Source organism: Petaurus breviceps, unplaced genomic scaffold, assembly GCF_028583685.1.
Source record: "Petaurus breviceps papuanus isolate PSGF00001 unplaced genomic scaffold, PetGlider_PUasm1.0 227, whole genome shotgun sequence".
NCBI classification, from domain to species: domain Eukaryota; kingdom Metazoa; phylum Chordata; class Mammalia; order Diprotodontia; family Petauridae; genus Petaurus; species Petaurus breviceps.
This window is the reverse complement of record NW_027185896.1, coordinates 7900436-7922121: the sequence shown is the minus strand read 5'-3', so window position 1 is coordinate 7922121 and position 21686 is coordinate 7900436. Positions and strand designations below refer to the sequence as shown.

General features: G+C 40.2%; 1 protein-coding gene across 4 annotated transcripts in view; it reads left to right on the top strand.

The window, feature by feature from the left end:
* Positions 1–373: 373 nt before the first annotated feature.
* Positions 374–21686, top strand: part of DOCK3 (dedicator of cytokinesis 3) — a 520915-nt gene continuing 499602 nt past the window's right edge. For all 4 annotated transcript variants that reach the window (XM_069095615.1, XM_069095614.1, XM_069095613.1 and 1 more), the window contains exon 1: positions 374–607. In XM_069095615.1, the coding sequence (XP_068951716.1) occupies positions 571–607 (37 nt within the window). In that variant the 5' untranslated portion in view covers positions 374–570. The remainder of the gene's footprint in view (positions 608–21686) is intronic.

Sequence of the window (21686 nt, the reverse complement as noted above, 5' to 3'; positions counted from 1 at the left end):
CGCTAGGAGGGGAGAGCAGAGGAGAGAGGAGAGAGGAGAGAGGAGAAGGAGGAGCGGGAACGAGAGCTGGAGCAGCAGCAGCAGTAGCAGCAGCAGTAGCAGCAGCAGCTGCTACCGGGAGGGAGGGAGCGAGGCTGTCGCCTGCGCGGACCCGAAGCTGCGGAGCTGCTTTAGAGGGAGGGGGAGAGAGCCCGGGGGGTGGGCCGGGAGACCCCTCCCTCCGGAGCCCGCGGAGGTGCTTTCCACCCCCGCCCCATCCCGCCCCATTCCGCCCCATCCCGCCCGGCCTCGGCTTCTGTCCGGCATGAGTCGCTGACCGCCCGCCCGCCCGCTCGCCGCCCCCGGCGGGCTCCGAGTGCGCCACCATCGCCACCGCCGGGGCGCAGAAGCTCGGAGCCAAGCCCGGAGCCAGCCGGGCTGTCAGCCGCCCCCGGAGCCGCGGCAGCGGCGGCAGCATCAGCAGCATCAGCATCGGTGGCGGCGGCCCCGGCCCCGGCAGCCGCCCCCGCGCCCAGGGAAACTGTTGATCGGCACTGAGCCCGCAGGGGAAGCGGCTCCTTCGGCCTGGCCATGTGGACCCCCACCGAGGAGGAGAAATACGGCGTAGGTAGGTGCGGACCCCTCCTCCACCCCTTGTCCCCTGAGCGGGCTCCTGGCGGGAGGAGGCGGTCAGTGCGAGTGACCCCTCCTCCCCTCTCGCTGGGACTAGAAGGGGGAATCAAGGGGAGTGACCCTCCTTCCCTTCCTTGGGAACTGGGGGGGGGGGGGGGGGGGGGCCCCCCCCCCCCCTTCCCTGGGGGGGGGGGGGGGGGTAGGGGTGACCCCTCCTCATCTTCCCCCGGGGCTGGGGGGTCAGGGGGAGTGACCCCTCCCCACTTCCAGTTGGGAGGAGTGAGGGGGAGGGGGAGAGGAGTGTGCGGGGGAGAGCGGGAGAAGGACGAGAGTATTGTGAGCGGGGGTGGAGGGGGGGTGTCGAGTGTGTGTGTTTGGGGGCGCGTTGCATGGTTCCCCAGTGCTTGGAGAGGGGAAGAGGCGAGGATTGCACTCGTACATATGTAGCTGATGGCAGCATTAGCAGCCTCAGCATCTCGGAGTCCTGTCATGTGTTGGTACCACGATGTTTGCGTCTGTCACATCTGCAGCCCCCTGGTTCGGTTCTTCAGCCGCCACATCCCTGACGCTTCTTCTCTCCCCCCCTCCACTTTCCTCCTCCAGTTCCATAGGCTCCCCCCCCCCCTTTTGGATTCTGGCTCAGGTCGCGGGGCAGCTGCGGCCCTCTAGTTAAGATGGGGGGGGGGGGGGAATGGACCGGACGCTGGTTGCGTTTTAGCCCAGGCATGGTGCGGTCTGTGTGGCAGAGAATCGTCTGCTGGGGTGGTGTCTCTTGGCATTTCCAGTCCACCAGGATTTCAGAAATCCATTTTAACTATTGCTTTCGGTAGGGAAGCCGGGGTTTCCAAGCGTCCAATTGGCAAATATAATCACACTGTCTCACTGGTTTAATCTATTAATCAGTGCAATTTTTTCCTCTTTTTCTTCCCCCCATTTTAATCTTCCCTCTGATCATCTTGATGAGCGGGACTTTGTGAATCAGAAAAATGGGACTTTAGGGGGCGCAAGCGATGCGGTGCTAAGAGCAGGTGCTTGTTTCCAGGAACAGAAAGAAACATTAGACAGTACACAATGAAATGTGGTGTTTGTACGAGGACCATTTTTAAAGTTAGTGAGGCTTTTTGGATTAAAGCTGCATTCTCTTGATGGGCAGAGTAGTAGCAGTCCATGCAATGACTGCTGAGAAATTTGCTTGGAGCACTTTTGATGAAGCTTGATATCGGAATTTTGTCAAGAGAAAAATCAAACTCTTCAATAATGTGGTACTTTGGTTCTTAGGGTTAATCTCGATATTTTCTCCACTCGAGTTTTTTTTAATAGATTCCCCAACTTTATGAGCTTGTTTATTTTGGATTTTAGGTATGAAAATAAAAGATTATAGTGTTGACAGTTTGCTGTATACAAAAATTGCAAACATTTGCTGATTCCTTTTCATTCATTTCCTTCTAGAGAAATGTAAATATTAAGCTAGTCTGCTTATGTGGCAATGTTGAATTGTGTGAATTGTGTTAAATGAAATAAGTGCTTTTAAAATATTTAGCTTTCTTTAAGGGGCATAGACAAAAACATTATTTCACTTATTCTACAGTCATCTTTAATCTATATTTAAGGTCAAACTCTAAAGCTAAAGAATTCTTTCAGCATTGCACTAGGCTAAAAATATAAACACTTTAAAAATTTTAAATGTCAAAATTTGTTCTTGTTATAAGCAAGGTAGTGTTATTTCACATCAATTATAGAGTAGAAGAATATGATATTGCATTATTGTAAATTTGTCATGTGTATCACCTGTCAGTTTTTCTGTTGGAGCCACATTAACATATTGAGACTATAACCTTATTTTGGTGCTTCTATTATAGATGAAAAATCTGTTTAAACAAATGGTTTTCATGACATATTTCCACAAATTAACATATATCACCTTTTTGCAGCCTGATTTATTTTTTTCCACTTAAATTAACATGCAGTTAAAATTAGCTTTGAAAACATAAAATTGGCAATGGTAAAACAAATATTTTGTAAAGTTATAATAAGGTGGTATATTGTGTTATCATTTTGTAAGTTTCCATTATGGCAAAGTGCCATGCTAACATTAATTTTTGCTTCATCTGGGGAATTGGAAATGTTCATATGCTGGTAGGAAAACCTATGTTTTGTTTGACAGGAGACTGACTTTTACTTAAAATGATTTCAGAAAGTTTTTTTGTATGTAATGTATCTTAACATAGTTGTCACCAGGAATGGGGTTGGAATAAGGGGAAATGCATCTGGAGCTAGAATGGGACCTTTGCTCTACTCTGACAGCTGAGAAGGCATTGGGGCACACTGGAGGAAGAAGTGCAGGGCCAAGATCCAGCTCTAGGCTTCACCCTTGCCTTGAAGCATCTGCCTGCATACAAAGTAGACATTTTGGTGAAACAAAAGTTGATTGTTTATCAGCTCTAAAACTTGTTCTTGAAACTACTTTGCTCATTTTACAGTGTTTCAAGTAATAAATCACCAATCCTTAATGCTTAAAGTAGTAGATCATACTCTGTTTCTTAATATTGGCACCTCTACTGCTTGTGTAAAGATCCTCTTTAAGCAGAACATAATGTTATGTAAAGCCATTAAGAAGCTTTTTAACCAGGTGCACTATATGTCTTAAAGCATTTCAGTATCTGAGACTGTCTAGAAGGTGGGATAAGGTTATTGATGTTTATTTATTAGTCTTGAATAAGAAAGCCACTGCTTCCTTAGATTGGAGTTTCAGAATGCTGACCACCCAATATGTGTTGCTGAAATGTCTGTTGAATGAATGAAACCATTACTTTGAAGACATTTTCTGTGGTCTGAGTTTTTAACCTGGCGTCCATGTAAGCTGAAATCTGTGGAGAGATTTCAGGGGGCACATGAACTTGAATGAGAAAGTAAAATACATCTTTATCACTACTTTTCTCTAGCTGAAATCTAGCCTTTCTGTCAAGTATTTAAAATCATTATTTTGAGAAGGGTCCCACAGGCTTCACCAGATTGCCAAGGGGCTCTAGGATGCATGACACCATACTCAAAGGGATCCTGTTCTCTGGGGAGGAAGGAGATTCTCTTAATCTAACTACTCTTTTTGCCAAATTAATGCTGTTCTCACTGTGTTCTTCCAGAACCTTTCTTGTGCCTTTTTCTTTTTTCCTATACTCTACCCCAATTTAGCCATTCACTGACTTTAAAATGGCTTATTTCCCAAAAGTTCATTTTCTAGTTGACTGGAACTTAAAGGAGATTTTTCTCATAGAAATAACACCAAGAATTTATTAAATACTTGGTATGTGCAAGTTATTCTGTTTGGGGCTAAGAATATAAGGACAATATGAAAAACAGTTCCTGCCCTCAAGAAACTTACATTCTACAGGTGGGCAAAACAGAAGTTACACAGATAAGTACATAAAGAATAATCTGAAGAGGGAGATTCCTTGACAACTAAAGCAATCAGGAAAGACTTCCTTTAGGAAATAGTACCCAGGTTGAACCCTGAAAGAAAATAAGGCTTCTTTGGGGCAAAGATGAGTTGAGCCTGCAGAAAAATCATGTGGGACAGATGGTGAAAAGGTATAAAAGCAAAGAGGTTCAATGGGGAATTCAGGGAATAGGCCAATTTGACTGGGATGTAGAGCATATGGAGGAATGTGGAATATGTCTGGGTAGTGAGGTTGGGGCTGTATTATGAAAGACTTTAAAAGCCAAGCTGAGGATTTTCTGTTTTATCTTAAAGGCAATAGGGAATCATTAGAAATTGTTAAGTGTGGGAATGACACTCAGAGAGCTAAATCTTAGGAAGATGACTTTGACAGTTCTATGGAGGATGGGTCTGTGATCTTACCAATTTGGGTATTTCTTCTGATGATGATGATGAGAAACCTAGTCCATGCTTACTCCTCTTACGTGCCTTTCATCCAGGTTCATTCAGTGTGCTCGTGGCATTGCAGGGTTACATACAGGCTGCATTTTTGTTATCTGTTGCTCTTACTATGTGACCCTGCCTGGGTCTTTTCCACCACAAACTGTGGAAATGTTTACATATCTCAGCATTTGTGAATCGTTTTTAGTCTTTCAACAACTATTTCCTTTAACTTCTTTCTTGGGAATGAATATACAATGTCCAATTTAACATTTGATTAACTTATTTTTTCCCTCCTACATTACATATGCACTGCATATTGAAGGATTTGTTCGATATAAATTATAGCTATAAACCAACTGCTAAGATTCTCTTATCTATTTTCAGGTTTTACTTTTGTCCTTGCTTCCCTGTATACCTAGAAAGCCCCCCTTCCTCCCGCTTTCTATTTTACATCTTGTAAGAAGGCTCCTGTTCTAAGCAGATTAGGTGAGAAAACTCATCTATTTCTGTAAGATGAGTCTCTCCCATCATTTCCCTTTAAATCTATCAGCCTAGCATGGCTAAAACAATAACAACTCATTTATTTCTGATTTTTAGCTTTATAAAATATTTTTCTTGCAACAATGTTATTGATTAGGGTTTGATTTTTTTTTGTTACTGAAAATAATCTTCCATGGCATTTTGATCCTCTTAATCTCCCCCTTTCCTTGCTTGGTAGTCAGTAAACTCCAGTGCTTGCCTATGACCTGCATGATGAAATACAGACTCTTCCGTCTGGCATGCAAACCCTTTTCCACCTGACTCTATCCCTCTTTTTTAATTTCATTGCTCCTTATTCTCCTCCATGCATACTCTCCAGGCAGTCTGACCTTCTTGCTATTCTTTATATATGGCACTACTGTTCCCCTGCTGTATTTTTAGTGACTGTTCCTCTAATCTGGAATGTACTTTCTTCTCACCCTATTTCTTCTAGAATCCCTAATTTCTTTCTAGGATTAGCTCATAGGGATTAAACCTGGGAAAAGGGCCAGTACAAGCTTCTATATCAGGCTTTTTTTGATCCTCTAGAAGTTGGTGTCATTCCCCTTCTTTCCCTCAAAACCACACTGTATGGTCCAGGGTAAGTACTGTGGTACAGTAGAAAGAACATTGGCACTGGATTTAGAAGATCTAGGTTCAAATCATGCCTTTGACACTTACTACCAATATGACTATGAGAAAGTCATTGAGTCTCCCTGGGCCTCAATTTCCTCATCTGTAAAATGAGGGGATTGGACTAGATGGCTTCTGAGGTTCCTTCCAGTTCTATTTGGATAAAATCAAAATGATTCATTTTGCCTAGAAAATGGAATAGAGAGTGGCACCCCAGAACTAGCAACTAAGCCCTACTTAGTTATTGAACAGGAAGAACATGCTGGGATTACTTGATTCTGTTCAATCATTTTTCCTCCAAAATAGCATTATTTTTCTGAATTAAAAAGATATGGCCTAAAAAAGAGATTCAATTTCTATTACAAAAATTTAAATAGTTTTTGAGGAAATAAGAGTCAAAAGGAAGAATAAATGGATAGTGCAGCTAAACTCTTGAAGACTAAAGCATTGTGTGCCTGTTTCTTCTGGCACTGAATTTCTGCATCTACAGATCTTAAGAGCTGTGCTGGTCAGTCAGTGAGCCAGTATTTATTAAAACCCTTCCAAGGGAAAATATCTGTGGTAATTTAAAAAAGGAAATAATGGAAGCCCTAGAAGCTGCAAAGACTTTCTAATAAAATGTTATTATTAGTAAATGGAGTGGAAAAAATAACAACTTCTGTAATTAAGTATTGTAGTTAGTTGCCATTATTGTTGAGTCAAGTGTTTTTAACTTTCCCAGATTGTAAACTGGAGCTTTTGAAGGGAGCTAACTGATGGCAATAGAAACCAAAATTTTTACAGATGTCCAAACCAAAAGATTCAATTGGGAATTACTACCTAAAGCTCCCCCCGGACATGATTAGATAGAAAAAGAAATCATTTATTAAGCCCTTACGCTGTGCTAGGCACTGTGTTAAGTGTTGGGCATACAAAAAAATGAAAACAAGGTGGTCTTTACTCTCAGTTTGAATAGGGGAAGACAAAACATAAAGGGGCGATGGAAACTGCTGAAGGGTAGAGAAAGAAGGCTACCCTCCTTGTGTCCCTGGCAGCCAGGGTGGAGGTGGAACAAATCAACATGGGGGTGGGGGGAGGTGGTGGTGACAGAGTCAGTCTGAGGCTGAGCTGAGAGTTTAGTGATGATGAAGCTGTTAATGGCTCAGCATCAATTTGGAAAGTGTCTAGTGGAATGCCCCAGGGATCTGTCATTTGCCCTGTACCATTGAAATATTATATCCATGACTTGCATGAAAGCATAGATCAGTCAGTCGTTGTCAGCTAACATTTATTAATTGCCTACTATGTGCCACTCACTGTGCTAAGTGCTAGGAATAGAGAGAAGGGCAAAAAAGCAAACAGTCCCTGCTGTCAAAGAATTCACAGTCTAATTGGGGAGACAACATGCATACAACTATGTACAAACAAGAGATGTATCTGCATCTATAACTACATCTGTACTTATATCTACTTGGGTATAGTTAGGTAGTCTCAGGGGGAAGGCTCTGAAATTAAGGAATACTGAAAGAGGCTTCTTAAAGAAGGGGACATTTTTGCTGAGATTTGAAGGAAGTCAGGGAAACCTGGAGGCAGAGATAAAATACTTAATAAATTTCTGGGTGACACAAAGCTAGAAGAGCTCCCTGATGCATTGGATCCAAAAAATATCTCATCTGACTGGAACTATAAACTAAATCTAATTAAAAAATGTAAACTCTTTCTTTAGGGTTCAAAAAAATTAACTTCACCAAGTACATGCCATGGGAGGCATGGCTAGATATCAGATTTAAAATATTTTAGGGTTTTAGTGTCAAGTTATATAAAATCAATAAGAATTTATGAAGACTTACTGAGTGCTAGGCACAGTGCTTAGTACACAAAGAAAGGCAAAAAACATTCCCTACTCCTAAGGGATTCACACTTTAAGGGAGGAAAAAACATGCAAACAATTCATACAAACAGGATAAATTGGAGTTAATCAGTAGCAAAGTCAATATGAGTCATTAGTGTCACACGGTAGCCAAAAAACTAATGTTTTTAAGTTTAGGCTGCACTAAGAAGTCTTGGGAGATATATTAAGACTATTATCTGGAGTATTGTTTCAGGATGAACTTTGATAAGCTAGAGAGCATCCCTGAAAGGCAACTAAGGTGATGAAGGACCCTTGAAATATGAACATTGGCCCAATGGCTGCAAGAGTTTTAACTTGGAGAAGAGAAGGCTTCAGGATAATATCTGTGTTCAAGTGTTTGGGAGGCCTTCTTGTGGAAGAGGAAGTAAGATTTTTCCATTTGTTCCCAGAGAAGTATGTGCAGTGGGAGGGAGTTTTAGAGTTACATTTAAATTTCATTAGGTAGGTAATAATAAAATCTCAAAGTCAGAAAAAATATCAGAGATTATTTAGTCTAACCGATTGCCAAGGATCCATTTTAAAGATACTGACAGGCAGTCAAACAACTTTTGCTTAAGGACCACTGACTAGTGAAGGGTGACCCATCACCTGTATGAGCAGCTCATTTTACCATTGGGCAATCTCCAATTATTCGGAAGTTTTTCCTTATATCAAGGTCAGAAAGGAGAAAAGAGGCAGCTGTCTCTCATCTCCCCTTCATTACCAAACCCCTCTATATTCTTACATATTCTTTTTCCCTTTATTCTAATCCCTGAGGAAGAGGTATCTCTTCTTACCAAGGCCAACCTTTCTGCTTGTAACCTGTTTCTGCTTGACCCTGTCTCTAGGATCTTCCTCTTCATTTATTACCCTTTTCTCTTTCATCATCATTCTTTTCCCTAACTAATAATCCCCTTTCATGTTATCAGATCTCTCCCATTTTAAATAACAGAATAGAACAAAACAAAACTTTATTTAATCTTATCTTCCCCTCAAGCTTCCATCCTGTATCTTTTTTTCTCCATTTATGACCAAGATTTTAGAAAGAATTGTCTCTGTGTATGGATCCCATTTCACAATTTTTGAGACTCCTTTCAATCTAGCTTCCAACCCTACAATTCTTTTGAAAATGCTGTGCTACTTACTACCCAGGTGATCTTGGACAAGATGCTTAACTTTCTGGGCCTCAGTTTCCATGTCTGTAAAGTGAGGGTATTGTATTAGGTGACCTCTGAGGGCCCATGAAGCTCTAAATCTCTAAGGTTACTAGTAATCCCTTAACTGTTAAATTCAGTGGCCTTTCCTTGATCTGAATCCTCTGTGACTTAGAGAAAACCATCGTTTTGTCACTTTCTTTTTGGATACTTCCTCATTTCTTGGCTTTTGTGACTGTTCTTTCCTAGTTTTTTTTTCTCTTGCCTATTTGATGATCCTTTATAAATAACGATAGGTAAAGCATTTATTAAGTACTTAACTGTGTGTCAGACACTGTGCTAAAGCACTGAGAATACAAATACAAACAACAAAAAAATAGACCATACCTTCAATAAGCTTACACTCTTTTTACAATTAAATTTTCATTGATGTCTTCTTTTTTTTTTTTATTTTTTTTTTATAAAGCAATTGGGGTTAAGTAAAAAGGTGTTTCTTTCTTTTTTTTTTTTTTTAAAGCAATCGGGGTTAAGTAACTTGCTCAAGGTTACACGGCCAGTTATTTCTGGGTATGGTGCTGAGTGTCTGAGCCCGGGATTCGATCTCCAGGTCGTCCCAACACTGGAGCCCATACTCTTACTCGCTGAGCCACCTGGCCGCCCCTCATTGATGTCTTCTTTTTCTTATGTCATCATCATCATGGTTATCCCAAGTATTCCTCACCCTCAATCTCCCAGAGAACCATCTCATATAACAAATAGTATTTTTTATAGAGGTAAAAAAAATCAACATAACTGATCAATACACTAAAAATGTCTAAAAACATGTGCAACGTATTATACCTGTGAACCTCCTGTCTCCATGAAGGAGTGGGTTGGGACCATCCTCTTGTATCTGTTCATTTGAGTCCTGCTTGATCTTTATAATTTTGTTACATTCACTTTTGATTTTGGGGTGTGTAGTTGTTCTTTCTATTTATCTTATTGTAGTTATTGTACAGAGAAAGCTAGGTGGTGCAGTGGACAACACGCTGGGCCTAGAGTCAGGAATACTTGAATTCAAATGTGTTCTCAGACACTAGCTGTGTGACCCTGGGTAAGTCACTTAACCCTGTTTGCTTCAGTTTCTTCGTGTAAATGAACTGGAGAAGGAAATGACAAACCACTGCAGCATCTTTGCCAGGAAAACCCCAAATGGGGTCGCAGAGATGGACATGACTGAACAATAACAGTTATTGTGCAGATTGGGTTTTTTTGGCTTTGCTTACTTCACTCTGCATCAGTTTGTATAGATCTTTTTATGCTTCTCTGTATTCATCACACACATCACTTCTTATAGCACAGTAATATTCCATTACATTTAGGTACCACAATTTTTTAGCCATTCCTCAATAGACAGGCATCTACTTTGTTTCCATTTCCTTGCTATCACAGAATGTGCTGGTATAAATATTTTGGAGTAATATGGAGATTTTTTCTTGATGGCTTTCTTGGAGTATAAGCCCAGTGATGAGTCTTTGGCTCAAAGGGTATGAACATTTTAGTTGGTTTATTTGCACAATTTCAAATTGCTTTCCAAAATGGTTGTTCCTTGTCATAACTTCATTAACAGTGTGGCTATTGGGCAGCCAGGTAGCACAGCGAGTAAGAGCACTGGCTCCAGTGTCGGGATGACCTGGATCAAATCTGGGCTCAGATACTCAGCACCACACCCAGAAATAACTGGCCGTGTAACCTTGAGCAAGTTACTTAACCCCAATTGCTTAAAAATAAAAAACAGTGTGGCTATAACCCTACAATCCCTCCAGCATTGACTATGGCCATGTTTTAATAATTTTTTTTGCTAGTTTGTAGGGAGTAAGGTGAAATCTCAGGGATGTTTTATTTGTATTTGTCTTAGTATTAGTTATTGGGAACATTCTTTCATGTGCTTATAAATACTTTGTAATTCTTCTATTAAGAAACTCTTCATACCCTCTGACCAGTTATCTATTGGGGAATGGTTATTCACTCTCTCCATATATACATGTATATATGCATTTAGATTTATTCATTGTATATATCTTTGGATACCAAACTTATCAGAGAAGTGTGATGCAAAGATATTTTTTTTTTCCATTTGACTACTTCCCTTCTTATCCTAAGTGCATTAATTTTGTCTTTGCAGAAGTTTTTCAGTTTCAGGTAATCAAATTTATCTGTTTTGTCTTTTGTAATTGCCTCTATCTCTTGTTTGGTTAAGAATATGCCTCCTACCCATAGCTGTGAGAGGCATGTGATGTTTTTCTCCTAATTTTTTATAGCATGATCTTTAATATTAAGGTCACATATCTATTTAGAATGCATTATGGAATATGGTATGAAGTATTGGTCTAAGCCTAATTTCTGCCAGATTACTTTCTAGTTTTTCTAGCAGTTTTTATCAAATAAGGAACTTTGTTCTAGGTAGTTTATATTTTTATAGTTTATATCAAATACTGGCTTATCGAGTTCGACTGTTTCAAATTCTCCCTTGTCTAATCTGTTCCATGGTTCTATCAATAACTACCAGATGGCTTAATGACTGTTGATTTATTTATATAGTTTTGGTCTAGAAGTGCTAATCCACTTTTGTCCCTACTTCTTTTGATCATTTCCTTTGCTATTCTAGATATTTTCTTTTTCTTATTTTTCTTTTTTTGCTTTTTGGAGGGCAATTGGGGTTAAATGATTTGCCCAAAGCCTCACAGCTAGTAAGTGTGTCAAGTGTCTGAGGTCAGATTTGAACTCAGGTCTTCTTGACTCCAGGGCCAGTGCTCTATTCACTGAGCCACCTAACATCCCCAGATATTTTATTTTTCTAAAGGAATTTTATCAAGTCCTATGAAATATCTCATAGGTCATTTTATTTGTATGGTGTTAAAAGTACAAATTAATTTTGGTAGTTTTGTCATTTTTATTATATTGGCATAGCCTAGCCATGAACACTGAATATTACTTCAATTATTTAAGTTGGCAGGTCAGTCCCCAGATATTTTGTGCATTTTATATTTACTTGGAATGAGATTTTTCTTTATCTTATTACTTCTTGTGTTTTGTTATTATTATGTTGAAATGTTGTTTTAAGGACTTATTTTGTAACATGAAATTTTGATGGAGCTATTGTCTGAATTGGGATCTTTGCTGATTCCTTAGGATTTTTCAAGCAAATCATCATATTCTCAGCAAATTACTGATATTTGTTTCTCCTCTTTACCTATTTTATGCCTTTAATCTGTTTCACTTGTCTTATTGCTATTGTTGACATGTTAAAAATTTATAAAAATAGTGTGGAAAGTGGGCATCCTTGATTCACTTCTGTATTTATTGGAAAAGGTTCTAATGTATCCCCATTGCATATGATGCATGCTATTGGTTTTAGATAGATATTTTTTGTAATATTAAAAAAGGTCCCTTCTATGCCTATACTTAGTAGGGTTTTTATCATAAGAGTATTCTAGTTTGTCAGAGGCTTTTTCTGATCTATTGAGATGATCATGTGATTATGCTTTTTAATGTGATTAATTATGTTGCTTGTTTATTTAATGTTGAACTATCCTTTGTCCCAGGTATAAATCCCACTTGGTCATAATGAATGACTTCTTGGATAAATCAGTGTAGTCTGACCAAATTTTGCTTAATTTTTTTGAGTTCATTAATCATATTAGTCTATAGTTTTGTGTTTTATGTTTCCTTGGTTTAGATATTAGGACTATATTTGTCTCATCAAAGGATTCTGGTAGGGTGCTTTCTTTTTGATTTTTGAGAATAGTTTGTGAAGTATAGATAGGTACTAACTGTTCTTGAAAAGGTTGATAGAATTCTTCTGTGAGTCCATTGAGACCAGAAATTTTTTTCCTTTGTTAGTTCCTTTACATCTAGTTCTGTTTCATTTGCTGAGGTTGGATTAAGATGTCTCTCTGGACTTCTGATAGGTTAGATATTTTATATTTTTAAAGGTATTACTCTATTTTGTATTCTTGTTAGGATATAATTGTGAATGTGTTCTGATTGTTACTTTTATTTCCTGTTTTTGCTGTGATTTCACCTTGTTCATTTGCTATTCTGTTCATTTGATTGTCTCTTCTTGTCACTTTTGTGTTACTGTCTTCTTATACCTCAGCTACTGTTTCCTTTATTAATTTGGATGTTAAGGTATTTGGAACATAAAAGTTTATTAATGCTATTGGCTTGTTGTTTATGATTCCTTTCAGCATTATGTCGTTTCCTTGTTCATCCCCTTTCATTTTTTTGAATGTTTGTTTTTGCTTTGTCAGATAGCATGATTACAAACTCATGCTTTTTTGGATTTACTTGATACATAGTAAACTTTTTCAATCCTCTCAGTTTATTTTGTGTATGTTTTTGTGTTTCTTATAAGCAACAGATTGTAGGGTTGTGTTTCCTTATCCAATCTGTCACTCTTCTTCATTTTATTGGATTGTTTAATCCACTCACATTTAAAGTTATGGTAGTTAGGTTTATATTTTCCTCCATCTGTCCCCAATACTTTTTTTCAAGTTATGATTTTTCCCTTTTCTGCTATAAGCACAGTACTATGTTCCTCCATTTACTTTACCTTATTCTTTTTTTTCAGATGGCCCTGTTCCCATTGACTCTCTTCTCCTCACCTCCTTATTTATCCCTTCTCTTGTTTGTTACTAAATTCCATTTGGAGTTTTGTTTATTAGTCTCTTTTTTTCTCTTAGTTAATCAATGTAGATTTCTTCTTCTCCTCTGCTTCAAGTAGTCTAGTTCGCTAGTTTTTTAAATTTTATTTTTTGTGCCCCTTTCCTAAAAGGATTTCACTCATATTCTTTTTTATCCATTGTCTCTTTTTGTCTAATCTAGACCTTCATTCTCTGATTCATGATCTCTATAATTATCTGATCTTTCTCTTTTCTCTCTGTATTTCTCATGCAATCAAAACTTCCAATGTATCCATTCTAGACTTTTCCCTCTAGGTGTTTTATTTTTTTTTTTCAAATGCTTTATTAACTATTGATTTACATCATTCATTTCCACCAGATTTTGAGTTACAAATTTTCTCCCCATTTTTCCCCTACCCACAGCCCCAAAATAGCAGTCCCACAGGATATCCCCTCCTCCAATCTGCTCTCTCCCATATTTTCTCCCATACCCCTTTCAACTTTTCCAGTCTATGACCCAGTGCCTGTATATCTTATTTCCCAATTACAAGTAAAATAGTATTAATAAGATGTATTTGAATATTTGATTTTAAAACTTTGAATTCCATATTCATTCCCTTCCTCCTTTGTCACACACCCTTACTGGGAAGATAAGCAGTTCAGTATGGGTTGTACATGTGTGGCTAATGCAAAACAATAAGATAGTAGATATATTGTAAAAGACTGACTATATTTTCCTCCCTCCTATCCCACCCCCACTTGTTCTATTCTCTACTTTGATCCTATCCCTTTTCAAAAGTGGGTGCTTCCAACTTCCCCCCCCCCCCCCAGCCTTCCCTCCCTTCCATCATCCCCCCTCCCATCCCCTTCCCCTCCTACTCTCCTGGAGAGTGAGATACCCTATTTAGTGTGTATTTCATTTCCTCCTCAAGCCAAATTCAATGGGAATAAGGTTGACCCATTCCCTTTTGCCTTCCTATTCTTCCCCTCCATTGTAACCATTTTCCCTTGCCTCTTCTATATGAGATAGTTTACCCCATTCTGCCTCTCCCCATCTCCTCTCATTATATTCCTCTCTTACCTCTTAATTTCACCTTTTAAGTATCATCCCTTCCTGTTAAATTGGTCCTGTGCCCTCTATCTATGAATACCTGTAAACATATATATATATATATATATATATACACACATTCACATATGTATTCATATGCCCATATACCCTCATATACAGACATATATATTTCTATTCCCTTCAACTACTGAGAAAAATTTCATAAGTTACAATTACTGTTTTTCCATGTAGGAATGTTAATAGTTCAACTTTGATAAGTTCCTTATTATTTCTTTTCCCTATTTATCTTCTCATGCTTCTCTTGCTTCTTGTATCTGGATGACAAATTTTCTGTTCAACTCTGGTTTTTTCATCAAGAATGCTTGAAAGTCCTCTATTCCACTGAATGACCATATTTTCCCCTGAAACATGATACACAGTTTTGCTGGTTAGGTGATTCTTGGTTTTAATCCCAGCTCCTTTGACCTCTGGAATATCATATTCCAAGCACTTCTATCCCTCAGCATAGAAGCTGCCAGATCCTGGGTTATCCTGATTGTGTTTTCACAATATTCAAAGTGTTTCTTCCTGGCTGCTTGTAATATTCTCTCCTTGATCTGGGAATTCCGGAACCTGGCTATAATATTCCTGGGAGTTTTCTTTTTGGGATCTTTTTCAAGAGGTGATCAGTGGATTCTTTCAATTTCTATTTTGCCCTCTTGTTCTAAAACATCAGGGAAGTTTTCTTTGAGAACTTTCTGGAGGATGTTTTCTAGGTTCGTTTTTTAATCATGGCTTTCAGGTAGTCCAATAATTTTTAAATGATCTCTCCTGGATCTATTTTCCAGGTCAGTGGTTTTTCCCATGAAATATTTCACATTGCCTTCTATTCTTTCATTTGTTTGGATCTGTTTAACAGAATCTTGATTTCTCATAAAGTCATTAGTTTCTATTTGCTCCAATCTAATTCTGAAGCAATGATTCTCCTCATTGAGCTTTTGAGATTCTTTTTCCATCTGGCAAATTAGGCTTTTTATGGCATTCTTCTCCTCATTGCCTTTTTTGAGCCTCTTTTGCCATTTGAGTTAGTCTATTTTTTAAGGTGTTATTTTCTTCAGTCAGGCTGTTGACTCTTATTTCATAATTTTCTTGCATCGTTCTCATTTCTCTTCCCAATTTTTCCTCCACTTCTCTTATCTGCTTCTTAAAGTCCTTTATGGCCTGTAACCAGCTTGTATTTTCCTTTGAAGCTTTTGGTGCAGGATTTCTGACTTCACTGTCTTCCTCCTGTTCCATGCTTTGCTCCTTTTTGTCCCCAAAATAGGAGTGTAATGTTGGAATCTTCTGTCTGCTTTGTTTCCTTTGCCTGGTCATGTCGCCCCTCAGTCACTTGAACCCTAGGCTTTTTGCCACAATAGGACTCTGCCACCAGACAGGGGAGCTTTCATCCCAAAAGCTGGGGTTTTCTCAGCTGCCAGAGGTATTAGATGGGTACCCTCTCTGAGGTCTTCACATGCTCTGGCAAGCTGGACACACACCCCAGGACCTCCACCCTAGACTGCAATCCAGATCCAAGCAGGTTAAAGCAAGAGCAATTACCCCTCAGACTGGTGCTTGGTCCCCCTACACTCTGCAGGCCAGGAGCTGAAGCTGCCACATGGCACTGGCTGGCTGTGCCAGTGTCTCTGAGGCTTCTCGCCCCAGGGGCAAAAGCCATGCACTCCCACTTACTGGGTCTCAAAGTCCAGATTGCCCTGACCTTTCACTTTGTGCTTCGCATCTATGTGTTGATAAATCTGGAAACAGCCACAGCTGCTGCTGATCTGGAGTCCCTCTGGCCTGTGACTGGTCAGGCCCGCCCTGGGGCTAAAGCCTTGGGGTGGGGCTGGGTTCGGCTCCCAGAGCACTGTGCTGGCCGATTCCTGCTGGCCTGCCAGGCTGTCCTCAGCAGGAGGTTAGCTTCTCTGTGTCATTTTGTGGGTTCTGCAGCTCCAAAGTTTGTTTAGAGTCCCCTTTTTACATGGATTGGGGAAGGTGGAAGCTGGAGCAGTGGGGAGGTCCTGCTTCTACTCCTCCATCTTGACTCTGCCCCCCTCTAGGTGTTTTTTTGCCACTGCCTTGTAGAACTTGCTCCACGAATTCCCCTTTTCCATTGTGTCTCTCTCCTAATGTTACCAGTTATTGCAAGGTGTCAGACAGGACATTGCTTCATTGTAGGGCCTCTCCTCTACCACATTTCATATTATGCAGGCCCTGGTTACCTTTCCCCCATTATTTGTTTCAAAATCTTCTCCCTGAGTCCTTGCTCTCTCCCACACCCCCAAGTGTCAGGATTTCCAATTTTCCTCTTCCTGAGGTAGGTCGAGTAGACTTTTCAAGCACCAAATGCTCCAGGCTACACTCACTAAGAAGGCCCTTTCCCCTTTCACACAGACCATCACTCTTCACCCATAGGATCTTTTATCAGTGTAATCACCAAAGCAAGACTTCCTTCCTTTTCTTCCTTTTTCAGTCTTTCTTCCCACTGCCTCCTCACTGTGTAGGTGCTTCTCTTTCTGATATGATAAGGGTCACTGTCCTCTTATTGCTGGCACTTGATTTGATCCTACCGCATCACACATTCTTCTCTATCTCCCTGCTTCCATCACCTCTTTCATGTACCCTCCAATATCATAATGTAGTCTCATTGAAAAAATTAATTTTCCTGAAGGTGGGAGGTTGCCAGGTTCTGGGTGACTTTCCCAGCATCACACAACTGGTAAGTGTCTGAGGCTGAATTTGAACTTAGATCCTCCTCCAGGGCTGGTGCTCTCTCCACCGTGCCACCTAGCTGCCTCCTCCCCCCAATGCCTGCTTCTTTACCTTTACCTCCACCTTTATTATTGTCTCCATTTCTTACTGGTCTCTGCTGTTACTTGGTTGTTATTATTGTCCTTGGCTGCCTGTTTGAGAAGCGAATAATCTCTTCAGTTCTGGTTTTCTTTCTAAAAGTGTTTCAAATGCCTCTTTATTATTGAATGTCTATCTTTTTTTCTTTTTTTTTTTTTTTCTTTTTGCTTTTTGGAGGGCAATTGGAGTTAAGTGAGTTGCCCAAGGTCAACACAGCTAGTTTTTGTGTGTGTGTATGTTAAGTGTCTGAGGCCGGATTTGAACTCAGGTCCTCCTGACTCCAGGGCCAGTGCTCTATTCACTGCGCCACCTAGCCACCCTACAAATGTCTATCTTTTTTACTTTTGATTATGGTCAGATTAGGCAGGATAGGTCAACTTGGACTGCGCACTGAGCTCCACTGCTCTTTGGAAAACATTATTCTATTCCTGCCTACATCTTCTTATGGATTCAGAATAGTTTTGCATCATTTAAATTTCCTTTCCTTTGTATTTAAAGATCTTTCTCTGGGTGATTGAAAAACTTGTTTTTGATTTAAATTATTAAATTTGACCACTACGTGTATTGGAGCTTTCAGCTTTGGTTTTTTTCCTAGAGGTGATCTATGAATTTTTTCAACTGGCATCTCATTTTTCTATGTTCAGAAGTTCTGGGCAGTTCTATTATTTCCTGCATTGTGGTATTAAGGTCTTTTATCCTGTTGTGTTCTTCTGGAAGACCTGTGGTCCTTAGGTTGTCTTCAAGATCAGTGTGTCTTGCTTACATAGACCATAGTGAATGTATTTTCTTTTAATGTTATTGGGTGTTTTTGCTTCTTTTCTTCAATATTGTCCTTCTCTTCTGTATATTTATGTTCTCAGCCATTTGTTCTCTTTTTTGTTTCTTTTGTGACACTTGCCATTGGAGATTCCAATTTTTCTTTTCTACTCATTGTTTTTGCTAAGCTGGACATAATTCTGTTCTCATGATTCTCTCTTCTGAATAATTAGGGAATAGTTTGCTGTAGTTCCATGTTCTCTTCACTTTTCACAAAGTCTTCAATGTCATCAAGTATTGACTCATTTTCCTTTGCTTTTCAGTATTTATTCATAGATGCCTGAACTCATTTACTAGATCTGGAGACCATATTTCCTTCTATTGTTAATGCTTTATCTGTTGATTTATCTGCTTTTGTTGAATACCTTTGAATTTTCTTTTTTTCTGAGATCTTTGGTAATATCAGTCTTTTTTTTCCCCTCCTTACTTTCACCTATTTACATTCTGACTCCCCTCTGATGGTAGTTTCTTTGTTGACTAGATCTCAGAGTGTCTCAGACTCCTTCAACACTGGACAATCCAAAGTTCACCAGCCTAGGTCTCTGGCCCCAGCTGGATGCTGAGCTCTTTCCCTTCAGGCTTAGTGGAGTGCTGCACAATTCCACCTTCTCCATCCCCCCACTGTTGTCCTGCCCGACTCCCTGTGTTTCTCAGTTGTCAGATCCAACATCAGTAGTTCAGAGAGCTGCCCTGTTTGTACTACAGTATTGTCCACTTTAGTAGCAGCATGTCAGAGCTTTGTGGCATTTGTGCTGTGGGGGTTGTGACTATCCTCTCCCTGCAAGCAGGCTTTTGCTTCTGAAGGGCTGCCACTGAGCTAGCTGTTTATCATGTCCTGAGTAAATTTCTATAGCCTGGAACCAGGGTCTCTTGGAATGGAGGACCAGAGCATGGGGTTGGGTTTTGTTGTGGGTCCTTGGGTCTGCTAGTGTTGCTGCTAGCATGGGAGATAGATGCTAAGTGAGCTCAGGGTCAGTGATAGTCAGTTCAATTTTTTAACCTTTTGAATTCTGGGTGTCCTACACCATGGAGACAGTAGAAGTTATTTTATCTTTGGTATATATTTTCTGTTTTGGAGAGGTTTGAGAGGTCTTAGGGATAAGAGAATGTGTGTTATCCTTTATCTTATTTCCCATGGGACCTGGAAGAGATGAGCTTACATTCTAATGGAAGAAGAAGTCACCCACACAGGGGCATGGTGGAGAAGTCTGGAGACTCAGGAGTGGGGCTAGGGGAGGGGTAGAGTGAGCATTGCTGGTCTGGACTCTTCCTCAAAATGGAAATTCTGGGAAGAACTCACCAATTAAGGGAAGGAACCTCAAAGGTAGAAGGCTCTTCCAGTAGGAGAAGACCTTAGGTTCAGAGGCATCTTCTAAGGTGAGAAAGCATGTGGGGTATGGTGGAGATTTCTTGAGAGTTAGGAGCTGAGCTGTAATAGAAGTGGAGTATTATTATAAATGATGAAGTAATGATCCAGCAAAGATTAGGATCTCCCACCCTATCTTTCAGGGCTTTCTCTCTTCTATTTTTAGATTCCCCTTGATGATCTCATCAGCGACATTGACAAATTATACACATATACACACATACGTGTGTATACATATATACACAGACACACACACATATCATCCCCAAATTTAGATATACAGCTTCAGTCTTTCTCCCAAGCTATAGTCAGCTTGTCATACTTGTCATCTGCCTGCCCTAACATCTCTTCTGACCTCTAGTCTTACGCCATCAGCTGCCTGTTGGGCATCTTGAACCGCATAGCCTATGAACATTTCCAAAACTGAACTCATTATCTTTCTCCTCTGACTCTTCCCTTTGACGAACTTCCCTAATACTGTTGGGGGTGCTACTGTCCTCTTAGTGCCCCAGGCTTGTAACTTCAGGGTCAATATCAATTCACTCGAACCTACCCCACATATCCACATTATTGCCAAGTCCTATAATTTCTGCCTACACACCATGTCTCCTATACATTGTCTTCTGTCCATCCACATAGTCCTCACTCCTACTGCAGGTGATCAGTTCACACCTGGACTGTTACAATACCTTCCTGGTTGGTCTGCATGCCTCAAGTCTCTCCCCATCCAGTCCATCTTCCATTAGTTGTAAAATTGATTGTTCTAAAGCACAAGTCTGACCATGTCACCTCTTTATTCAACAAATTCCAGTGGCTCCCTGTTACCTATAGGATCAAAAATAAAATCATGAAATCTTTCTGCTTTTCCAGTCCTGTACTTTACTTCCCTCAATGCATTCTGTAGTCCAGCAACACTGATCCTCTTATTTCTTGAACATTATACCACATCTCCTGAATCAGTGCTTTTTTGCTAGCTCTCCCCCTGTACCTGTCATTCTTTCCCTCTTCACTTCTACCTTCAGTCTTTCCTGGCTTCCTTCAAAACTCAGCTCAAAGCCCTCCTTCTGCAAAAGGTCTTTCCAGGTCCCCCCTCCCACTATTGTGGGGGAGACTGAGCCTGGTTGGGTGGTTCAGGTTTGAGACTGAAATGAAAAAATATAAATCGCCTAGCAGCTAATGGAGGGAGGCTTACTTAATAGAATGCAAAGTATATTCAGAAAGGATTTAGCATTAATGCAGTTGGATGTGGATTTTCTGTCTTTGCCTCTGCCGTGGTGGCATGATGGTCAAAGTGGCACAGTGGATAGGATACTAGTCCTGGAGTCAGGAAGACTTGAGTTCAAATATGGCCTTGGATACTTACTAGCTGTGTGACCCTGGGTAAGACATTTAACCTCTGTCTGCCTCAATTTCCTCAACTATGAAATGAGGATAACAAATATCACTTACCTCCCAGGGTTGTTGTGAGGGTTAGAAGAGATAATCTTTGTAATATATGTAGCAAAGCATGAAGAAGGTGTTTAATAAATGTTTGTTCTGCTCTTTGCCTTTGTCCCCTGGGGTTTAATATTTAGGTGACCAGGAAACAACCTTGATAGTTCAAGCCTTAGTTCACTGGACCATTCAAATCTCCAAGATGATTTAATCCTCTTTTAGGAGAAGGAGAACAAAAACAAAAGCAGCATAGTCTTTGTGGGAGAGGTAACTTTTATACCTCCTGCTCTAATTCCTCCTGCTGTGTTATGCCCTGCTACCCCAAATTCATGTAAATTTACCTGTGTTTGTGCACCATTTGCATGTCCACCCATCCCACTAAAATGTAGGCTCCTTAAGGATAAGGACATTTTCATTTTTGTGCTTGTCCCCAGTACAGAAGTGCTCCAGACACAGAATGTACTTAATAAATGCTTGTTCAATTGAACAACGAAAAAAATGCAGTCATGAGTCCAAGGGGGAAGTGACTCTCATTAAGGAGGGGCAGTTACAGCATCAAACCCTGCAGAAACTTGTCCAGCTGAATTTCCCATAGAAAATACCCTTAGATTTAGCAACAAGGAAGCCATTAGTGACTCGAGAGAGAGCATTTTTAGTAGAGTGTTTAGAAAGGACTCTAGAGTTGCAGCCAGGGGCCTTGGATTTTACTCTCAGCTCTGCTCTTACAGATGACCACCATGATGTGGCATGGAGTGCTTCATGTTGTCGTGCAAAGATTGAAGGGTTTGGTGGTTGGGTTAG